The sequence below is a fragment of the Mustela nigripes genome, chromosome 14, assembly GCF_022355385.1.
Source record: "Mustela nigripes isolate SB6536 chromosome 14, MUSNIG.SB6536, whole genome shotgun sequence".
Classification (NCBI taxonomy): Eukaryota; Metazoa; Chordata; class Mammalia; order Carnivora; family Mustelidae; genus Mustela; species Mustela nigripes.
In genome coordinates this window covers 91,896,735-91,920,325 of record NC_081570.1, presented here as the reverse complement: position 1 = coordinate 91,920,325, position 23,591 = coordinate 91,896,735, and the positions used below count along the sequence as shown (strand labels likewise).

At 37.0% G+C, this 23,591-nt stretch overlaps 1 protein-coding gene across 4 annotated transcripts in view; it reads left to right on the top strand.

The window, feature by feature from the left end:
- VAV3 (vav guanine nucleotide exchange factor 3) overlaps window positions 1-23,591 on the top strand; it is a 356,330-nt gene that overhangs the window by 241,098 nt on the left and 91,641 nt on the right. For all 4 annotated transcript variants that reach the window (XM_059375596.1, XM_059375594.1, XM_059375595.1 and 1 more), the window contains one exon: window positions 5,236-5,281. In XM_059375596.1, coding sequence (XP_059231579.1) covers window positions 5,236-5,281 — 46 coding nt within the window. The remainder of the gene's footprint in view (window positions 1-5,235; window positions 5,282-23,591) is intronic.

The window sequence follows — 23,591 nt, the reverse complement described above, 5'->3', positions numbered from 1 at the left end:
TTAGAATGTGAAATGTGCTTCTTAAAATGGATAGAAACAGAACTAGAGTGAGCAACCAAGTGCTTGTAAATGAAATGCACAGGTTAAATCAGAGGAATTTTCAGTCAGTCCCTGCCTGAAAATCTTAGGTAGAGGAAACATGTGAATATTTAAGAATATGTGTGAAATGGAGCCTTTCAGAATCTTAGTACTTACTCAGGTAAATTTCAAATGTTGTAACTGTGTGTGGTACCAATATGGGGATACTTTTCTCTAGTTTCCTGCAGAATTCCACAAACCCCTGCAGTTTATCTGTATTCATTGGAATGAAAATCTTTGATCTTGCTCATATAGAAGGAAGGTAGCCCTCATCCCAGGGAATTGGTAGACCGGTCCCTGTCATGAAACATTGCATTGCTGCCCAACATTTGCTAGTCCTGAAAAGTTCTAACATTGTTCATCCAAGGATATGGATTCATATTTCTAGTAGTTTTCTGTTTTGAGCACAAACATGATTTGTATCATGTCTTATTGATCAAAGCAAGATCTGATAACATTTTCTTTTGGTTTAACACAGTCTCAGGTCTAATGGCTTAGAACTGTGTGATCCTTCTCACCTCTCAGGATAAGCTATTTTTTTAAAAAATATGAAAGAGTGAAAAATATAACAGGTTCTAGACCATTGCCTTGGCCTTTAACCAAAAGTAGCATATTTCTTATCTGACCTCTAAATTTCTCTGTGACCTTATCACAGAGAAAATTAAAATATAAAATGCATATGATTACTTGTAGAAACCAAAAGTATAGTAACTTGAGAATTTCAGAGTAGAAGAATGACAGAAAAATTCTATACAAATTTATTTTAACAGATAATTATATATCATTAAGAGGGGTGTAATATTTTTTAATAGGCTGGCATTTATGCCATTGGTAAAAATAATGAAAAGTACTATAAGACATCAAATAAGAAGTAATTGTTTCTACTTCTCTTTTGCATAAGTGTGTAATTTGCACATAGTGAGAGTGATGTGAGGGGGCTCATATGCACCCCTTCGGTGTCTCAGTTAACTATATTTTAAAGTCTAGAATCTAGATCAAGGAATAGTTCATATAAGTTCTTCTAGGGCTAAAGTAAATTAATGTGAAATTTCTTTCAGTGTTTAGTTGACCGGTGAAGTTTTTCATGAGGACTGTAAGGACGCTGCCTGTGAAAGTCTTATAGGGCAGCTTCCTTTCTCTTATCCTCATGCTATTCTTATATTATGGAAATCGAATTCCTCTTAGAGCTCTGAACTTTGCCACTTTACAAAACAAAACATTTTTTTTTCCCCAAACAGGATGATTTCACTTGATTTTATTTAAGTGAGGTGAAGTGAGTATATTTATAGAAAGTGTGCTAATAAGAAGTGGTTAATAATTTTCATATGATACTAAATAATTCTCTCCAGGCATTTTATCCTCTTAAAAAATTACATGGAAGCCTATTATGAAGTGAATTAATTTTCACATTGACTTTTTTTTTTTTAACTGCAGCATCAGTGGTTTAGTGACTTTCTTAACTTTTGAATACAATAAGTGCAATTTTTTCTTTAATGTGTGATTCTGCTAATAATCTTTATTTTGGATGTGTAATTATAGTTACTGGCCAACCTATTTGGAAATCTTAGCTTGGTTTAAGGAGAAGTGTAACAAAAGAACATTAAGAAGCATCTGTCGCCTTATACCTCCCCACCAAGACTGTGTGGAAAGCCCTTTACCTCTCTGAGGCAGATGCTTTATGATGCTCGGGAGTCTTCCCAGAAATAAACAATGTGCTCTGTGAGCTGCATTTCTCCCACTCTCATGAAGACCTTCTTTCTCTCCATATACCAGGTTGTAGTCCTATTCTGTTCCCCTTTCGATAGCTATGATTGTGACTTTTCTATTTTTAATTTTACACTTCATTCTCAAGGGAAATGGGTCAGTTTTCAGTAGCCACAACATCTGTAGGCCTTCATGACAACACCTGGGATGTTCATCCCATGTCCCACTCTGGAGTGGACCTGTCTCTAGTGAAGCTGTCTCTAGCTGTAGGAAGTAAGATTTTCATATGTATCCATTTAACACATATGTACTCTAAATCCATTCCTTAAAGGTTTTTCTACCTTTAAAACAGATAGAGGAACGAAAGCCAGCTCCATAGCAAATTAACCTTTGCTTATTTTGTTGGTAAAATCAACGGAGAATTTAATTTCTCCCAAAAGGCAAGAAGAGATTCTTGGGTGATGAAAGTAGTTCTTTTAGAGAAAGATAGGTAATGAAGCAAGAAATAACTCAAATGCTTGTAAAATTAGGTTGGTTGGTTTTCCCCTCCCCTGCCCCTTCTAGGTTGATCAAAGAATATTGAGAAGGTTCTGAAGATCAATTCTCCTGATCTCATGGGGCTTTTCCCAGGCTTTTGAGAATGTGGGTGGGGGAAGGGACTGTGTTGGATGGAAAATGACAGAATGACAATGGAAATTGGCATTTTAAAATTGTTTTAATATGCTCTGCTAAACATATCTGAATTTCTTAAAATATTAAGATGAATTTTTTGGTGTTTTTGAAGTAAACTAAATCTCCAGAGGCATTTGGTCTAAGTAACTGAAAACATTTTTTTTTTTTTCAATGCAGCAAGTCTTAATTCCACTGCCTACTCTTCCTGTAGAGAAGTTTGTTTTCAGGGTCACTGATTTTTAGGTGGAAAAACCTAAAACGTAAGCAGTAGGACAACAACTTAGAAAAATCACTTGTAATTTATATGTATTTAAATAGTCAAAATGCCATGAAGTTAATAATGATGATGATGATGATGATGATAAGCTGTCACTTAGGAATCCTTCCTGCATGGCAGGAACTGTTCCAGTGATTTCACATGATTCATTTAATTCTCGCCACAAATGCTACGAAGTGGTGCTATTATTATCCCCATTTTATAAGCGAGAAAACTGAGACACAGAGATATGAACTAACTTGTTCAGAATCAAATAGCAGGTGCCAAGTGACAAGGTCTGAATTTGAACTCTGGCAGTCTGAGTCTAGAATCCATATTCCTAATAATTATACAATGTTCTCTATTTTTTCAGATAGTATGATACTAGTTTCAGGTGTACAATACAGTGACACGTGTATTGTTTAGTCTCCATCACCTATTTCACTCACCTCACCCTCCTCCCCTCTGGAAACTACCACTTTGTTCTCCGTAGTTAAGAGTCCGTTTTTTGCTTGTTTTCTCTTTTCTCTTTCTTCATTTTTGTTTTTTTAAATTCCACATATAAGTGAAATCATAAGGTATTTGTCTTTCTCTGACAAAAGTATTATTTCAGTTAGTATTATACTCTCTAGGTCCATCTGTGTTGTTGCAAATTATTCTCTATTTAATCCTAACTTCAGGGTGGTAGAGCATTGGTCTTCAACTTAAGGGCTCTTTTTCACATTTTAAGGCTATAATTTTTGTTTATTTTTAAAAATGTTATTTATTTGTCAGAGAGAGAGAGAACAGAAGTAGGGGGAGCTGCAAGTAGAGAGAGAAGCAGACTCCCTGCTGAGCCAGGAGCCCGATGTGGGACTTGATCTCAGGACCCTGGGATCATGACCTCAGCCAAAGGTTGCTGCTTAACCATGAGCCACCAGGCATGCCTTAAATCTAGAATTTTTAAATGCTACTAATTCAGGGATTCCAGGAATAGAACCCACAAAGGTTGAATTCCTTTCTTGCCTCTGAGCATTTTGATAGTAGAAGGTATAAGAGCATAGAAAGACAGCTTCTACTGTACATTAAGAAGGTGAAGGGATATGTAGGAAGTAAATAACAATCCGATATCATCATTATATATTTTTCTGTTGAAAATATTGTCTGTTGTGTTCCTTGTCCTTTATAGAGAGGGCTCTAAAGAATGTTCTACCATTTCAGATAGAAAAGAGATTTTCTCTGAAAGTGGCTTTCTTCCAGATTATCAGCTATGGATCTTTGACTCTCATGCGTCCCCTCTTTGTGCCTTGGCTACCAAGAAGCCCAGAGTGACATTTTCTTCTCACTTATAACGGCTTTCTTTATATTAGTTTTTCCATTATGGCTATCCATCTTGCTCAACACAGATTCAGTGCTGATTCTAATGGTCATGCTCAGTTTTTACAAATCCATTTTGAAAGTAGTTGGGTTAAAAACAAACTTTTAAAAAAGTTCTCCAGTTTGCTTTCACCTTGAGAATCCTGAACATCTGCCTGATGGGCTTCAAGGCCATTAAGAAGGCTGTAAGTCCCTATTTCACCCATTTAACTTGTGAATGAAAACAGCAGGGAGAATCGTAGGAAAAATCCATGGCTAATGTGTGCTTAACAAAGCCCCATGTACTCTGAATGAAACCAAGTCTCCTCCACACACAGGCGCAAACCCCAACACACAGAGGGAGAAAATTGCTTTTGTGAAAATCTAAATTATATGATAGTTATAGACTCAGCATTTCATCCAGTTAAATAATAAGAAGTGATAATCAAGTCCTTATTAATGAGTGAGATTACTAGAGTTATTAGGTGGAAATGAATTTAATTCCATGTGAAATCGAATACATAGCCATGCATTTTTCAAATATTGAAAATTTCTTTTGTTTTACATCTTATTTATAATTTATGTAATGCATAATTTTTCTTATGGCTTTCTTTTCTGTGATGAGAATCCACTTTCATGGTTCACAAGCTGCATGCCCGTTTTGTTTCTTCAAGTAAGGAGATACAAGTGACCATAATTAAAACACCATTCTCGGTTGAGTGTGTGTTAAAGTCAGAGCTTCAGTTCTGTGTTTTGAAGTTCTCCAGTCTCTGACCTCTCAGGCCTCAGAAATAGCTGAGTTAGAGTTTTAGAGTTTACATGTCTTTGCTGGGAGCATTTTTCCAACCAAGAATAGCTACTTGGGCTCCGTTCTCATGATTCCTGTCATCATTACAACTTTCAAAAAAATTTTTTTTTCAGTCATCATATCTAGAGATGGCAAATGAAAAGATGTTTCTTTTCTACAGCGTAATATCAACAACATCAAACACAGATGTTCAAGTGGAGGACTTATTAGAGAAGCAAAAAGGTTAAATTATAAAAACTGTAGAACCACATGTTTTGATCAAATTTAGTCATACTTTTAAATGGAAGAAGTGCAACATTAATTGGCCTTCCAAAAGTACTATGTACTAATACAATGTAATAATGTGGAATCTTGTTTTGCTTTGTTTTACTTTTCTGCACAGAAACGGACCAATGGACTCCGAAGAAGCCCCAGACAGGTGGATCCAGGTGTGTTTCTGATTGCATATCTATAATCATGACTTCAGTTAAGCGGTTATGAAAGTTATGGGAATTGCTGTAGAAATCAGACAGATTGTTTGCCTTTGTTCTTGGCAGTTTGGTATGGACTGTGTGACCAGAAGGCGCCAGTCTAACGTGTAAATCATTTACCTGACTGCACTCTCTGGGCCAGGTTCACAGGATGAGTAACACCAGTACCTGAACAATTGACTGAGCTGGTTATTTTCTTACTGAACAGCCTCAGGCTGCTGGGTTAATGCTAACATAGCTAGTGCCCTCCACCTTCTCCCTCTCAGATATGGAAAGAAAATCAACCGAGACAGCACTTAAAAATTAACTTTTCAAAAAAAATTTTAAAAAAATAAAAATTAGGTTTTCTAAGGGGGTGGACGGAGCTCATAAACTAGACAATCTTGGTACCCTCTGCATTTGGGAAACTGCTTTTCTTTACCCTTTATCTGTACCATTTTATAATGGAAGAATGAATTTAAGGACTTTGTGAATAAGTGTCTTCCTCGGGGACCAATTATTTGTCTACAAAGAGGATTCAGTTGTTTTCTATTTAACATCGTGAGGTTTGTTCTGTCATTGTTTTAATTATTTTTTCATCCATTAAACAATGCCTTCCACAGTTTAATTACCAAAGATTTGTTATATATATGGTCATATTATTGTGGGTAAAGGGTATTCATAGCTAAAGGATTCTAAATATATGAACTTGATTAATACATCAGGTGGGACATGAAGTAACCTTGCTGGAAAATAATCTGGATTACGTGTTTTTTTTCCCATCATAAACAGTGTTCACCTAGTTGTAAAGCTTAGCTTTCAAAGCATTGAAACCACACCCATGGTAGCCATGCCAGTTTATGAGCTGTTTGAAAAGATTTATAGGAGCTTTGTTGCCTCTGGCTAGAAATTGCCTCACTTATGTCCTGAAATCAGTCTAAATCTTCTAACTACAGAACAAAATTGAGGCTATTAAAGAAATAGGGGTTTTGGTTTATTTTAATAGTTCAAACTTTCCCAACACAATACCCTTTGCAGAGGATTCTGCAGTAATACTTAGAAGTGCCTTCTTCTGTTCTATTTAGTAGGACTGTATGTCTCTCTGCATATTTTTTTTTCTTATTTTGTGTGAGTTATATTATTTTTATTTTGGAAAATGATCTAACCTTTACAAATGTTATTTTAAAAATATTTTCTCTTTCTTCTATGGGCATTTTCATTTAATCCATTTTCTTCCAAGGAGCTGAATTTCTATAGTGTGTCAGTAGGAACACATTTGGCAATTAACAGTTCACTTTATAGCCAGAATTTTTAGGAACCCTTAGATTATTTAAAGAGAGATATAGTGAATTCATAAATTCTAAGTATAACAAGGTTTTGACCAGTAATATGAGAGTTTATCCTCAAGTTGATGGCTGTGCATAGGTTCCACTGTTCTGGTATTCCTAATTTGTCCAAAGATTTTAGAACTTCATGAAGAATAAGCTTACAAATATAAAAGAATGGGTCCTATATGTTATGTTTATAAGAGAAAAATGTGTATACATACACACACACACACACAGCCCTACACATTTACATATATTGTATATCATATAGTTTTCCTTAGGTTTGGTAATTATATATGAGCATTTTCTCATTTCTCCACATTTTAAGGAAAAAGCAACCAAAAAGCAAAAACAAATAGTTGATGATCTTGCCTCTTGTAGGTGTTAACATGGTAACACCTGTTTCTCCCTGTCAGTGTCTTTTGATGTTAGGCTTGAATTATGTGTTTAGAGTTGGTTGTCTTTTGCATCTTTGCTCCTTTCAGTTGGTAACTGGCAAAACTTTTTTTGTTCAAAGTTAACCCTTGTTTGATCACTGCCCTGCACTAAGTTGGTCCTGATATAACTATCATTTAGCATACTTTCACAGTTTTTACATTCATTCCAAGAGGTTTAAATAAGAAATCAGCAAAACCAAAGCTTCCTCAGCAAGGACAAACTGCTTCCAAGGGATATTATTTGCTCTTAGTACTTCCGTTAATCTTCTCTAGCTAATTTAGTTGACATCTCCAAGTGCTAATACACTGACTGCTTTCCAGCAGTCAGTTACTTAGGGCAGTCTGTAGGAAAAAAAAAAACAAAAAACCAAACCAACCCAGTTAACTGTAAATGTTTTTTGGAAAGGAACTTAATACATAGTTTTATGGGTAGTAGGTGCCTAATAAGTACTTGTTAAATGAATTAATGAATAGCCGTATTCTTCTTCTGTGCACATTGGCTCTCTTGCTTTTTAAATTCTTCCTGACAAAGTGGAATGACGTAGTCATGGAGTGCCGAATAGTTCAGTGGTAAGAAAGAAGCGTGGCTCTGGGGACCCAGCTCAAGTTCTCAGTTGCTGTCGACCTATGGCAATTTCTTTACATCTCTCTGCGGTAGTTTCCTCATTAAAGGACACTAATCGTGGTACCTACCTTATAAAGTCATCGTGAGCGTTGCACGAGTTAATAGGTATAAAGCACAACAGCACCAGGTATGCAGTAAATGCGAAGGGTGGCGTTGTTGTAATTATTACTTTATGATAGAGCATGGAGCTTAATGTGGGACCTTTAGTCGTGTGTAGAAGAATCAATAATATCTGCCAGATATTTCTTTGTAGACAGACCCAGAATTTTATGTTCATTTTCCACTGAAGCTAGAAGTTTCATAATTACAGTTGTTTTCAGATTTGCAGCTATTCCCTGCTTCTCTGGTGGATTTCCAAAATATTTAGTGTATCTTCTGTGTAAGAAGAGAAGCAATCAACAGTGCTGGCTGAGAGGTTTTTGGTGAAGCTGATGAAGTTGTAGAATATAGGTGAGGTTCAGTGGGGGTGAGGTCTGGAGCCGGTGACCAAGAATTCTTGAGACATCTTTGGTGCAAAATGGTGGTTTATTAAAGCAGGGGGACAGGACCCATGGGCAGGAAGAGCTGCTGCAGAGGTGGAGGGTGTTGAGGGATGGCAGGTTGTTTACCATGGGGTTGGGGGAAGGTAAGGTAAAGGGAGGTTTCAATAAAACTTTCATATGCTAAAGAGGAGGCCTTGCCATTGCCAAGGTCCTTTTGCCCTCTAGCAGGGTATTAACAGTAAGATAGTTGGGATATTCATAAATAAAATCTTTAAAAAAAAAAGATAGTTGGGATATTCAAGCCCCGCATTGGGCTCTCTGCTCAGCAGCAAGCCTGCTTCTCTTCCTCTCTCTCTGCCTGCCTCTCTCTGCCTGTTTGTGATTTCTGTCTGTCAAATAAATAATAAATAAAATCTTAAAAGAAAGAAAGAAAGAAAAGAATGTCACTTATGTCCCATCTAGGAGTGGGGTGAGGGGGGTGAGTTTGCAAGGTGTCAGCCTTTTGCTTTGTCCTCAGCCAGCCATTTGTTCCCTCATCAAAGCTAGAGTAGTGTTTGTGATTGCATTAAAGAAACAAAAGAAAGGAAAACCTCCCAAGTTGAAAACATATTGTGGGGTTCTGTTCAAACGAAGAAAAACGTAAGCTATAGGTTTGCACCATGTCTTGTTAGCACATTTCCAAACACTCACTCTTGGGGCACATGGGTGGCTCAGTCAGTTAAGCATCAGGCTCTTGATCTCAGCTCAGGTCTTGGTCTCTGGGTCATGAGTTCAAGCTCCATACTGGGTGTGGAACCCATTTAAAACAAAAACAAAAACAAAAGCCATTCACTCTTAATTAATAATTGTGGTTAATCTTTATAGAAAATATTTACAAAGGGCTTTGCAGTTTATTTTTTCTTGTCTTCTATTGTGTGCTATTTATCAATTTATGATCTCAGCTACTTTTATAAATATACTAATGTGTTAGATGCAAATTCTGGTAGCTCTTTGGATATCTTAAATATAGCAGGGTATTTTCATCAGTTTGTACTTTTCTTCCTAAGACAGATGTTGGTTTCAGGAAAAAAACACTTGTAAGAGACAGATCAATTATTTCAGGAACACGGAGGTGCTAGGCCTTTTTCAAGAACATGAGATCATAAATCTCAGAATCTGAGCACTGGTATAATATTTGTCACCTAAAGTGACCCTCAAGGTCAGAGTTGCCAATTACATTTTAATACTGAGCTTTACAAATTTCCTTCTACGTATAAAATACACAAGATTTATTTTAGTTTGCATGTGGCAAATCTGTATACCAGGCCATGTGTTCTTTTTTTTTTTTTTTCCATGTGTTCTTTTGATCAAGCCCATGTTTTTGTCTTAAATTTGTACAATTCATAGCATCTTGTATTTAAGTCCATAGTCACCAGCTTTTTAAAAAGTCAGGCCCTTGTTCTGTGTGGTGCTGCCTACAGATTAGGTAGAGTAGATGGCAAATATTTAGGTATCTCATTTTGTTTCTGATCTTAAGTTACCCATGTGATTCATGATAACCTTGAATAGTAAATGAACAGATAACGGTTAAATGATAAAAGAGTTCTTTCTGAGAGCTCTTGCTTTTCATATGCTTATTGTAACTTTTGGTTACAAAGGGAAACCTGTGGCTTGGAAACATTGTCTTTTCTTATTCACTGAGGAGATGTCCTACAGTTTCTTAGCAGAGACACCTTCAAAGATGGTCACTTTCGCTTTCAGGCGGGAAGGATTGATATGTAATGCCATTCCTATTTGTTCTTGTATGAAGAAAGGAATTCAGGAAAGAACTTTTTCATTACCAGCTTTGTATACCACAATAAGCACCAGCAATATCATTAATTATAAAACATAGCTCCTTTTCATAAGGAATTTATATTCTGCCTAAAGAAAGAATAGATACAGGCACAAACTCTTAATTGCATAAATGCATGTATGTGGGTGTACATATGAAAATATTTTAATATTACATTACTCTTTTATATGCCGACTCACTATAGTGTCATAAAAAACACAGTGAATAGTCTGGTAAACATACCAAAAAAATCGAATTATGTAGTATGTGCAAAAAAGCAAATGTAATTGGAAGAGAGGAAGGAGTACATGTGGGCTCATACTGCTGTTAGTCTGGGTTGTCTATGTATGCTTTTATTTATGTAAATAGCAATTTTGCTATGCTGGCTTATTGAATCACAATTTAATACAGTTTTCCTTAATGTTTTAATTTCAAACAATTGTTGAACTCATTCCAAATCTGAACAGGGTTGTTGATTTCTTTTAGCTTTGCTTCTAAACATAATGTCAATTTGCTCAGTAGAGAAATTTTGTATTTTTAGTTTCTAAATACAAAACATTGATGAGAAAAATAGCAGCCCAGGATTTTAAAAATCACTGATCTAAAAATACATGTTTTTCCTTTTTTATGGGGGAGACGAATGTATATTCTTGAAGGCTTTAGTAAATGAGCTTTTGTCTATAATAAATAAGTAACAAAGTATCCATAGATTATGATATTTCCATATTAATCAGTCAGACCTACTTCTGTCTTTTCTGTCACCCTTAAAACTAATTTCTCATCAAATATAAATACTAATCTAAATATTGGGAGCATAATGGTAAATGGGTAAAAAATATATTTCACACTGAAAGAATGAACTTGAAAAAATTAGAACAATAGAACCCAGTGTTTAAGATTCATAGCACAGAAATGAGAAATTCAAGCTGTGAATGAGTGCTGGGAGCCTGCTCTGGTTTTTAAAATAGTTGATTTGTTCTCAAGCGTCTATTAAATTATAGGTGGTAAGACTACTTTTGCACTAAGGTGATCGATCCCCTGGTAGGTATTTTCTGGACTACTACCTTTTTCATTCCTTTTACCTTGATGACAGATTTCTGAAATGTCCATCCTAGTCCCATGCTCACATCCTTCTCTGGTTTGGGGAGGACTTATTTTTTCTTTTCGACTCTCATGCCAGGCTCATAAAGGGTCACTGTTGCTGTCATCTAGCAGGTTTTTCCACCCCTTGCTAAGCCAGTGTTTTCCACCTGCTTGGGTACCTCTGGCATAGGGACCAGGGTGAAGCAAATATTGGAAGACCAACACAGGGATGTTTTTGGTGGGAGACACAGCATCAGTTATGTGATTATTGAAATAAAACATTAGCAATATTATATATAGAACCTGCCTCTGGGTCATTTGTGCACTGCTAACTGATTATTTCTGTTATGATAGTAATCATGTCTTTGGAAAGCAATGTATTCGATATTTAGAAAAATATTCTAAGGAGGAGGTCTCGAACCTGGGGAGCTGCTTTTAACATTTATCACTGAATAAAGGAGTCCTTACTTGGAAAGTCAAGTATGGCCTGGGCTTCCTTTTTATATCTATGGTCCTGGTAGTCAAATATCACATTTCAGAAGAAAAAGAATATGCTCTATAAAGCCAAGTACACAAACAAACTTTAGGAATTTCTTGTGGGTCAGTGTCCTCTGGCAACCACGTAACCTTGCTCTGGAGCTTTATTCTGACGTAAGGCAAATGAAAGGAACCAGTGGAGTCAGAACTAGTGGCTTCAAATAGTATATAGTAGTTCTATATATAAATAAGGAGAATGATTCACAAGTTAATTAGAATACTGGAGGTCAGTTTGTGGAATTTCTATCAAAATGACTCATGTTGGCAATTATATCTTTCAGTACATTCAAATCCCATGTCGATTTTTTAAAATTTTAATTTGAATGAAAAGAAGAGCTTATGTTAGCTGCTTGTTTTCTATAGATAACTTTTTTGAGATTCATTCTTTTCTACATAGATATTAGAACTGTATGGAAGCGTACCCATTTTGAGAAACTTGGAATTTTGTTGGAGAGATAAGACAAACAAAAATAAACATGTCCAACAGTAATACTGTGTGGTATGATGAACCATTAAAATTCGTAGTGTGTAGTTGACTATGTGGGAAATGTGGAAGAATTCATGTGCACTAAAGGACACAGGACAAGGAGATAAAATATCTGACAGGAACATGAAAGTAAATTTACACTGACCTGTAGGTGTTTAAAGTTGCCAGTCTCTTACTAGGTTTGGGTCTGCTCAATTCATTAGCACCCAGTATGCTTTTGTTTGTCAAATGACATAAACCCATTTCAAACTAGAAAAACAAGTTAAAAGGGGGGGGGTGATTTCCCTATGAAATCTGTTTTCCATAAGAAAGAAGGACTAATGGGGCGCCTGGGTGGCTCAGTTGGTTAAGTGCCTGCTTTTAGCTCAGGTCATGATCCCAGGGTCCTGGGGTGGAGTCCCGCATCGGGCTCCTTGCTCAGCATGGAGTTTGCTTCTCCCTCTCCCTTTGCCTGCCACTCCTCCTGCTTGTGTGCTCTCTCTCTGTCCAATAAATACATGAAATTTTAAAAAAGAAAAGAAAGAAAGAAGGGCTATGTTTGCAGAGAATGAGGAGGGGAAAAGCTTTGTCTACGCAGGGCTTTGTGTATGGGCATTCCTCGTTTCATTACCCTTTGCTCTGTTGCTCTTCCCAGATACTGTGTTGAAGGTTTGTGGCAACCCTGGGCTGAGCAAGCCTGTCGGTTCCACTTTTCCAATAGCATTTGCTCACTTCATGTCGCTGGGACCCATAACTCTTGCAACATTTAAAAAATTTTCATTATTATTTTATTTGTGGTGGTGATCTGTGATCAGTGATCTCTGATGTCACTATCAGTTGTTTTGGGGTGCCACAAACCATGCTCCTATAAGATAGCAAACTTAATTGATAAATGTGTCTGTTTCTTATCTGGTCCACTGACTAGTTGTTTCCCTGTTGCTCTCCCTCTCCTTGGGCCTCCCTTACCCCTGAGACACAGCAGTATTGAAATCGGGCCAATTTTAATACTTTTGTGATGGCCTCTAAGTGAAAGGAACAGTTGCATGTCTCTCACTTTAAATCAAAGGCTAGAACTGATTAAGCTTAGAGAGAAAGACATGTCAAAGACGTGTCAAGAGGCCAGAGAGGCCAAAATGGAGGCTACTTGTGGTAGTTAAATTGGTGAATGCAACCAAAAAGTGCTTGAAGGAAGTTAAAAGTGCTACTCCAGTGAACCCCTGAATGATAAAATAGTGAAACAGCCTTATTGATGATATGGAGAAAGTTTTAGTGATCTACAGGGAAGATCAAACCAGGCCCCATGTTCCCTAATCCAGAACACAGCCCTAACTCTTCAATTCTGTGAAACTCAGGAGAGGTGAATAAGCTGTGGAAGTAAAGTTGGAAGCCAGCAGATGTTCATGAGTTTTAAGGAAAGAAGTCCTTTCCATAACCTCAAAGTGCCAGTTGAAGTAGCAAATGCTGGTGTAGAAGCTGTAGCAAATTATCCAGAAGACCTAGCTAAGACAGTTAATGAAGGTGGATACAATAAACAACGGGTTTTCAATGTAGATAAATAGTCTTCTATTGGAAGAAGATGCCATCCAGGACTTTCATAGCCAGAGAGGAAAAGTCAATCCCTGGCTTCAGAGCATCAAAGGACAGGCTGACTTGTGTGTTAGCAAAAGCACTTGGTAACTTTAAAAGGAAACCATTGCTCATTTGCCATTCCAAAAATCCTAGTTGCCCTTGAGAGTTAGATTAAAACTACTCTGTCTGTGCTCTATCTGGAGAACAGCAAAGCCTAGATGACAGCATATCTGTTTTACAGCATGGTTTACTGAATATTTTAAGCCCACTGTTGAGACCTACTGCTCAGCAAGGAAGTATTCCTTTCATAATATTACCACTCATTGACTATGCACCTGGTCATCCAGGATCTCTGATGGAGATGTATACCAAGATTAATGTTGTTTTCATGCCTGCTAACACAATGTCCATTCTGTAGCTCATATATCAGGGAGTCATTCTGACTTTTAAGCCTTACTATTTAAGAAGTACTTAGATAGTGATGATTCTTCTGAAGGACCTCGGCAAAGTAAATTGATAACCTGGGAAGAATCTCCATTCTAGATGCTACTACGAATACTCATGATTCATGGGAATAAGTCAAAATATCAATATTAGGTGTTTGGAAGAAGTTGAGTCCAGCCCTCATGGCTGACTTTGAGGAGTTCCAGACTTCAGTGGAGGAAGTAGCTGCAGATATGCTGGAAAGAGCAAGAGAGCTAGAATTAGCAGCAGAGCCTGAAGATGGGACTGATTTGCCACAATCTCATGATAGGACATGAATAGATGAGGAGTTGTTTCTTAAAGAAAGTAGTTTCTTGAGATGGAATCTACTCCTGGTGAAGATTACTGAGAAGATTGTTGAAAGGATAACAAAGAATTTAGAATATCACCTGAAGTTAGTTGATAAAGCGTAAAAGGGTTTGAGAAGACTGATTCCAGTTTTGAAAGAAGTTTTGCTGTAGGTAAAATGTTATCAAACAGCATCACTTGCTACAGAGAAATTGCTTGTGGAAGGAAGAGTCTATTGATGTGGCAAACTTCATTGTTGTCTTAGTAGGAAAAAATCCCACAGCCACTCCACCCTTTAGTAGCCACCACCCTGATCAGTGAGCAGCCATCTACATGGAGGAAAGACCCTCCACCACCAACAAGATTATGATTTTCTGAGAGCTCAGGTGATGGTTAACATTTTTTAGCAATTAAATATTTTAGAATTAAGGTATGCAGATTTGTGTAGATATGATGCTAGTGCACACTTAATGGACTATGGTATACAGTGTACAGATAACATTCCTAAGCACTGGGGAACCAGAAATCCATCTATTGGGATATTTTCTGTGTTGTGGCAGTCTGAAATGAAGCTGCAGTATGTCAGGTGTGTCGGTACATGTCAGTATGTCTATTACTGCACACAGTGAGTTTCAGACATTTTCCTCTTGGGCATACGATGGCTGGGCTTTCTACTTTTACTTTGTCTTCTTCCCACTTGGATACTCTTCTGATTGTTTTCTTATATGGGAAGAGGTGAATCTGGAGGAACGTACCTGAAATGGGACGTGGTCCATCCCCACATAGTCTTATCCCTCCTGGCAGCTTTAAGTTGCAGACCAAGACAAGCTTTCTTGCTTCCCAACAGCATTTTGTAAGCATGTCACTGTACCCAAAATACACGTTTGATATATTCCTTTGGATGTAGGCATTATGTTTCTAGAAGGCGGTAATCCTTTGTTCCACCATTATCTACTCACAGATTAACATACTATTCATCCATCAGATTAGGAGAACTGCAGAAATGGGACCTAGCACGGCATGTTTCATGGAGGCACATGGGAAGGAAGGTACCAGATCTTCATTGGAAGGATCAGCGTGCGAGGGGTGGAGAGTCAGAGTGTAGGCCTTGAGGCATCAGGTTAGCCACAGCCTGCCTCTGTGGCAATAAAGGAATGATGAGGAAAGAAAGGGAGGGAAGAATCTTCCTTCTTCTGTCTGTTTTAGATATTTCCACTCCCATCAATGTTTTTAGTCATTGGAGGTAGCCCTGTGCCGTGTTAGACCAAGAGCCTTGCAGTGGCTTGTGTCCTGTGTCTGTACTTATTAGTTGTACAATCTTGGGCAAGTTAGAGTGTCTTATCCTCTCTAAAGTGGAACCAATAGCAGACCTCCTACTGTCATTGTGAAGATTATATTAGGTAATAGATAAAGCATTCATTAATGTGATGTAGCACATCTCTGTAAGTGATAGCAGTGGTGATGGTTCTTACTAATACTTACACAATCCTGTAATCATTTCCATTGCTATCTAACAAGCTTCCATAAATATAAGCAGCTTAAACAGCACATATTTATTACCTCAGGGTTTCTGTAGGTCAGAAATCTGAGTATGAGTTAGCTGGGTCCTCTGCTTCAGGGCTTCTTATAAGATCTCACTCAGGATGTTAGGACCATGTCTCATCTGAAGGGTCAGCTGGGAAGATCCACTCTTCAGCCTGCTTATGTACTTATTGGCAGGATTCTTTTTGGCTATTGAATTGGGTTCTCAATTCCTAGGTTTAGCTTTTGGCCAGAGGCTGTCCTCAGCCCTTAGCTGCATGGGCCTCCCCATCATGGCTGTTTGCTTCATCAGAGTATGCAAGCCAACAAGGCAATAGAGTCTCCTAGCAAGGAGTCACAGGTCCTGCCTGTGTTCGGGGGTGTGGATTAACCACGTGTATGGATACCAGGAGGTGTTATTGGGGTTTAGTAGGGATCATTGGGCTCCATCTTAGAGTCTATCTGCCACAACCTTTGAGATACTGCTGTTTTTCAGGGGAGGCAACCTCAGCTCTGAGAAGTTTAAGTAATTTACCCAAGGTCACAAAGCACCTGGCTAGTACCAGGACTTAATTGCAGTGTTTGGCTCCAGAGACCTCACTCTTACAGAGATTTTCTGTGTCCCCTACTTATGCCAACTTTTGCACAGAGAAGAGCTTATTTCCTGGAGTTCAGCTGTATAGTACAGTGCAAAATTAGCAGTATGATCGGGTCTGTTTTGCAGAGTTCATTAGTGACTGCTGTTACAAAGCAGATTTATGGGTGATTTTATTTTATGCATTGTTAATTTTGAAAATGTTAATCTGAAATTGCTACAGTATTTCAATTAATTTGGATGATTAAAACTTAGCACCAGAAGAATCTCTAGCAGGAGATAAGGCAGCTAATTAGAGGTTCTGAAACAAACAACTGTAGACACTGGCACAGAGACACGCTGGTGGAACTCACTCTGCTTCACAGTTTTGAAATGGAAAGAATAATTTCTGGCAGTCTCAATATTCAACTTGAGCACAGTTGACTTATTTTTTTTTTTAAAAAGCCATTTTAAGGAGTTAATTATTTAAAGGAATGTAGACTTTTTTAATATTGTGCATTTCTGGAAAACTGCCTCCACATTATTTTGGAGTATTGTCTTTTCGATAATTGTAGCTGGTGACAGAAATACAAGAGACATTTGTTTCCAAGGTATTTTTCATGTCATGTATGGTATTTCATGGTTTTTATATGTTTGTTTTTTTCTGAATTTAAAAGTGAGACAGCACAGACTTTTAAAAAATATTGATCTTCGATAAATTAGTTTTGCATTTTGAAGAATTCTCAAAATTTCAGAAGCTATAAGGAAGTATAAAAAAATTTCTTGGACAAATTGCCCATAATTCCCTCACTCAGATGATAGCCTTTGTTGTTGTTTTTTTACACATTTTTCCTAGTACTTTCTTTTCTTTGTGTGTAGCCATATGTTTATAAAAGATCTGTATTTCCAATTTAGTATTCTGCTCTTATCACTTAACTTTGTCTCATGAGCATATTTGTTTATTCACATGTTCATTCAACCATTTGATAAGTATGCAGGCATAATGTTAATTTACAAGGATGAACAAGAGGTGTTTTCCCTAATGCAGCAAACAGTGTCATGAAGCCAAAGGTAAGATTTGAGATCAGGGTAATACAGGGGCTATGCTTAAAGGGAGCACATATTTTGAATATGTCGACATCGGGAAATGATGTCTAAACCGAAAGGATGTGAGTAGAGGATTGACAGAATATGAATAGAGACAGGAAGGTTGCAGGAAGAAGGAAGAGCTCCAGCAAAGGCCTTGGGTTGGAAAAAGTACAGAATGGCTAGGGTTTGAGAGGGAGAGCTGTATACAATGAGCACAACCAAGGCAAGGTCTTTATTTCCACATCAAAAACGTGACTGTATTCTGAAGGGCAGAGTGAGCCTTTCAACTAGAGGATATGTCTTCTGAGACTGGTTTAAAAGATCATCCTAGCTGAACTGTGAAGGGTTTATTGAATCATTAAATAGTCTTAAAAAAATATCGGGTTCTTTTAGAATTATTTCTTGTTGGACGAGAGTCTTTCTAATTTTCATTATTATAAATACTATTTGAAGAGCATCTTTGTGTGAATATATTTGTCCATTTGGCTGACTAGTATTATTATTTAAGAATGGAGTCAGAAAAGTGGAATTTCTGGGTTAAAATTCATGAATTCCTATACTCAGGATATATATGTTGTGCTAAATTGCCTTTTAGAAATTTTATATTGAATTATATCCCCACCATTTCTGGCATGAGACTGTGTCTCACCCTATGCTTAATGACACTTCTTTTTACTTTAAATCATTTGATGAGAAAGGAATAGGATATTACCATTTATATATAGTAGTTCATATCATAATATGAACTTCATTACTAGCAATATAGATCCTTTTTAATGTTTATTGGCTATTTGTATTGTTCTTCTGTGAATTATCTGTTTATACCTTATCCATTTTTCTATTTAGGATTTAGTGCTTTTGTAAATTATTTGTAAGACTATATCTATGTTAATGATATCAACCTTATATTTATCAAAAATTTTTTTCTGGCTTGTTTCTATAGAAACTTTTACATTTGCATGTGGTCAAAATGATTGATATTTATGGAATTTTTTCTTTTTTCCTGCTTTTGTGCTCAGAAAGTTCTCTCCTTCTGAATTCTGTTAAATACTTCTAGTCTTACTGTTTAATTTATGTAGCATTTAGCCCATGTCATTTAACTTACATAAGTAATTAAAGTTCTGTGAGCAGTTCTGGGACACCTGTGTGGCTCAGTTGATTAAGTATTTGCCTTCAGCTCAGGTCATGATCCCAGAGCCCTGGGATCAAGTCCTGCATTGGGCTTCTTACTCAGAGGTGAGTCTACTTCTCCCTCTACCTCTGCCTGCTGCTCCCTGTGCTTGCGCTCTCTCTCTCCCTCTCTCTCATTCTCTCTCTGATAATAAATAAATAAAGTCTTTAAAAAAATAAAGTTCCATGAGCAGTTCCAAAATGGACATCAAAATATTTTGAGGAGCTATAGTGTAGTACTATATACTATATAGTGCAGTACTTCCAATTTTAGTATATGTGCTGCCGAAGCGAGCACTATATAGTGTACTACTATTTACAAAATTTAAATTTACCTTTTGTGCATGTTGCCTAACAACCATATTGCATTTACTTTTCATTCTGTGCTTTATTATATAGCTACTTTCCTCAAATAATAAATTATCTTGTGCAAAATATGTCACAATATATGCTATGTATAGATAGCCAGGGAATAGTATGTGTAACAAATACAAGAATGTAATATTGAGATAATCAGGCTTTTTTGTTTCTAAACTATGACAAACTAAGAGTCCGTCTCCCCAGACTTTCTAGGAGCAGGAGAAAAAAAATGTTTTGTGTTTTGTTTAAGTTCAGAGTATCTCCCACCTCCCATTGCTCTCTTTCCTTCTGTAAATATACATCCTTCTTAATTTTGTAGATCTCTTGTCATGTTTACTTACACTGCTGCTTCTGGGCCTGAGACTAGGTTTCTTATTTTACAAGATTTTTGGTTTTAATGATTTTTCATTAAAGTAAGAAAATTTCCACTTCAACTTTATTTGAAAAATGCTACAGATATTCCTCATTTTCAAAACAATGTGGAGGTTTTACATTTTAGAGCTCTAATTTTAGAAAGTTTCACACGTTGCCATGAAAACATTGTGTTTAATAAGTAGTCTTTCTTGGGGAATCCAGTTGTAAGCAGATAGAATAACGACTTTGATTTCCTACCTGGCGTATTGCTCTTGACGATCTAGTCAGGGGACATGCTTCTAGATGGATGTCCAGATAACAGCAATTTTGCTTGTAGTTTCCTACTATCTTACTTTATTTTTTTGTAATTTTTTTTGTCATTTCATTTTATTTTCAGTATTCCAAGATTCATTGTTAATGCACCACACCCAGTGCTCCATGCAATACTGCCGTCCATAATACCTACTACTATCAAGGGAATCATATGATGCCTTCAAGTCAGAACAGAACCTTCCTTCTTAGGACAGAGAATTCTTTCAGTTTGTTTGGGGCACATTGACAGATTACATGGATGAAGATAAAAAGTATTCATGTATTTCTCCATCAGCACCCCCCATTATATTGCTAATATTATAGCTTCTAACTCCTAGAGGAAGAAACTTGCCATTTAAAAAAATGTAATGCTATGCTTTGGTGATGCCATTTTTTTAAAAGTTAAGAATCTTCCATTTAAATTCAAGTAGTATCCAAGAACAGAATCTGGCCAATGGTTTTGAAAATATGAAATGGTAACACCTTCTTGGAATCTCAGACTGTTCAAGGATGTTTTTTTCTAGCAAAACAGGAAGAAATTGGAAAAAAGCATATGGACTCAGGTTGAGCATATGAGATATTTTCAACTTGAATCGGCACTTTACTCATATTTGTAGTGTGACTTAAAATTAATTTTGGTGAAGCATTTAGATTTGAGAAAGAGAAAAAAAATCCCTATCTGGAACTAAATCAACATTTGTGGCATCTCATTAATCACTGCCTTATGTAACCACTTTTCCCACCTAAAGAGAAGCTACTGGGATGAGAAAAGTTTATAATATTAATGCCAAGTACAGATCTTCCCTCTCCAAAAAGGAGTTCATTAATCATCATCGAAGCACAAGAACAAACATACTTCATGTCTCTTGCCAATTTTTTTCAATAACATTTCTGAAAGGCAAAAAATGAACCCCATCTTCCTATTTTTTATCTTTTTTTGAAAAGGTTTTAATCCGGCTGTTATTTAATTTGTGATGATGTTATATAAATTTAACATGCTCTGAGAATGCACTTGCTTGGTACATAGCAATAAAGGGTATTGACTGAGTTTGGACCCCGAATCGCGGAAATCCGTATGCAGATTGCTGGTTTTGTTACCTTCCTGCTTACGTGGTCCTAACAGGCAAAACTTTGGAGACACAGGGATCAGCACTGGGTAATTGGGCAATAAAGGGCAGTGACAGAAATTCTTACTATCACTGATAGGAAGCAGTATGGGTTTGAAGTTTGAAAACATGACTTTTAGTCCAGGCTCTGTGTAAACCTTTGGGCAAGTTAATAGCTTCAGTTTTCTCATCTGTAAAACAAAAATAGTCACCTTACCTGCGTCACAGGATTGCCATTTGGCACAAATGAGATAGTAACTGCTCAAGGTAGAAAACTGAACCTAGTCATGAGCTACAAACCCATGTAATAAAATAAAAATTAAAAATAAGTGCCACACTGATATGTGGCACTTAATGAATAATGAAATCTTCATTATTCTGCCATATATCTTACCTTCTCAATGTTAGAATTATGTGCTCGATTAGTAGTTGTGATAGAATTTTAGGGTCAGCTCTACAGTTATGACATCCTCTACATAGTTTTTTAAAAATTTATAAATTTTTGTTTTTCTTCCGGTTTTTAATGATCCTTTTAACTGGGACCGTAGAAATGGACAAGAAAGAACATGTCTTCAAGATGCCTGAGTGGCTCAGTTGGTTAAGTGTTTGCCTTCAGCTCAGGTTATGATCCTAGGGTCCTAGGATTGAGTCCCCCATCAAGCTCCTCACTCAGCAGGGAGCCTGCTTCTCCCTCTGCCTGCTCTGCCTGCTGTTCCCCCTGCTTGTGCTCTCTCTCTCTGAGAAATAAATAAATAAATAAATAAATAAATAAATAAAATCTTTAAAAGAAAAACAAAAGAAAAGAAAGGGCATGTCTTCTAACAAGGACAAAAAGAAATCAACACTTATCTAAGGTGCCTGAAAATTTCACAGCAGACTGATTCTCATCCTGGGTACTTGGTAGCCAACAGAGTGTAAACAAAGTAGAACAACAATTCACTGGGAATTTTATTGTTCTTTCTTTGTAACTGTGTCTTTACATCTCTTTTTTGTTTCCTAATTTTAAAAAGCCATTTACAAAGAAGAAAAATTAATGAGTATTATGGCACTTAAGCCAATAGATGAAAGCATTGTCAATTAAAAAAAAAAAAAAAAAAAGGCATCCTTAAGCTGCATGTGAGAAAACAGAGGCATAAATTCAAAAGATCAGGGAAAAAAGAAAAAAGTAATGTGATGATGTGTGTAAGTGGCTTCTCTCAGCTTTGTTCTGCTTTGTTTACGCTCTATTGGCTACCAAGTATCTAGCATGAGAATGGGTCCATGGTGAAATTTTCAGGTGCCTTGGAAAAGTGTTGATTTCCTCCTTGTTCTTGTTAGAAGACATGCCCTTTCTTGTTCATTTCTATCACCCTGGTTAAAAGCATCATTAAAATCCAAAAGAACAAAAATCTCTACGGTCATCTGCTGAAGATGCAGCCTTGAGGCTTTGGAAGATCACAGGAGACAGGCTAGGTAGGGCCCATCAACAACGGTGCACACCTTTTTTTGTCCCCCAGAAAACAGTACAGGATAAAGAGGAGATCATATGGACATGGAGCAAGGTTTGGTTCTACTCTGCTCAATAGTTGAGCAGAGTAGAACAGCATGAGGTCTTTGTAAGGTGAAGTAGAATTAAAGTGCAGGCAAGAATTATTTTCTGTCTTCAGTTTTAAAGAACACTGGCCTAACTCATCTGTCTCTTTTCCCCTGTGTTGTTCTTGACCTTCTTATCAGCTCTTGAGTTTTTCCCTTGGGGCTTTTCCCTGCATAGTCAACAGGACTGCATCAGAGATCTGGAGCCTCACACCCTTATTGCAAAAGAGTTGAGGAGAATTCAAAGAAACGTGTCCCGCGAAATAGCTTGGGAACTAATTGTTACAGGATGCTTCTGTAATAAGACACTGCTGTCTAAAGCCCATGGATTGGGTCCCAGTCCCAGTGTAGGATTCACTTAAAAATACAAACCAAAGTTAATAGTAAGCCTTAGAAATTCCCACTGAACTATTCACACTCCTTTGACAACATGTCTTTTCTAGAATTGTCACTTTCCTCCTTAACAATCTGCACATAGACCCCAGGAGGTTGCTGTTAGTTTTTCCTTCTCTCACTGCAATGAGAGAAAAGGTGATGGTTTGCTCATCTCTCATGCTTCACATTTCACTGTACACCACAACTTTAAATTCTTAGATGTGATTTATAGCTTCATCAGCATGTTGGCAAAGTGACCATGGGACAAATGTTGGAGTGTTCCATGCTCATACTTTTATATACTTCAGTTTAATTCTCACAACAAAATGTGTGGAGTAGATAGGATGCTTGTTTTGCAGACAAGGAAGCTACCCGGAGAGGTTAAGCTGTTGGAGTTCACATAACTATTTTATATATTTTGTATAAAAACAATAAAAAATTTGTATATAGGTTTCCATAACCAGTAAAAGCATTAGATGTTTTTAACTCGTTTAGGAATCTTGCTTGGGGTGGGGGGGGCAGTGTATTCACTAAACCAGTATATTTTATCAAGAGATACATGTTGTAGCTAGGATGGTCTCAGCCATGGATCATGCCAGATGCTCACGGGAGGGAGAAAGTGACCTGAGGTAGGCTTCAGGGAAGTAATCCTGGTCAGAGTAAAGAAGAATAAGCATTCTTAATTGCTAATCTTAGGAGGAGGGAGGAATGTGACCTTGATGTCAGGGGCTCTGGGGAGGCAGGG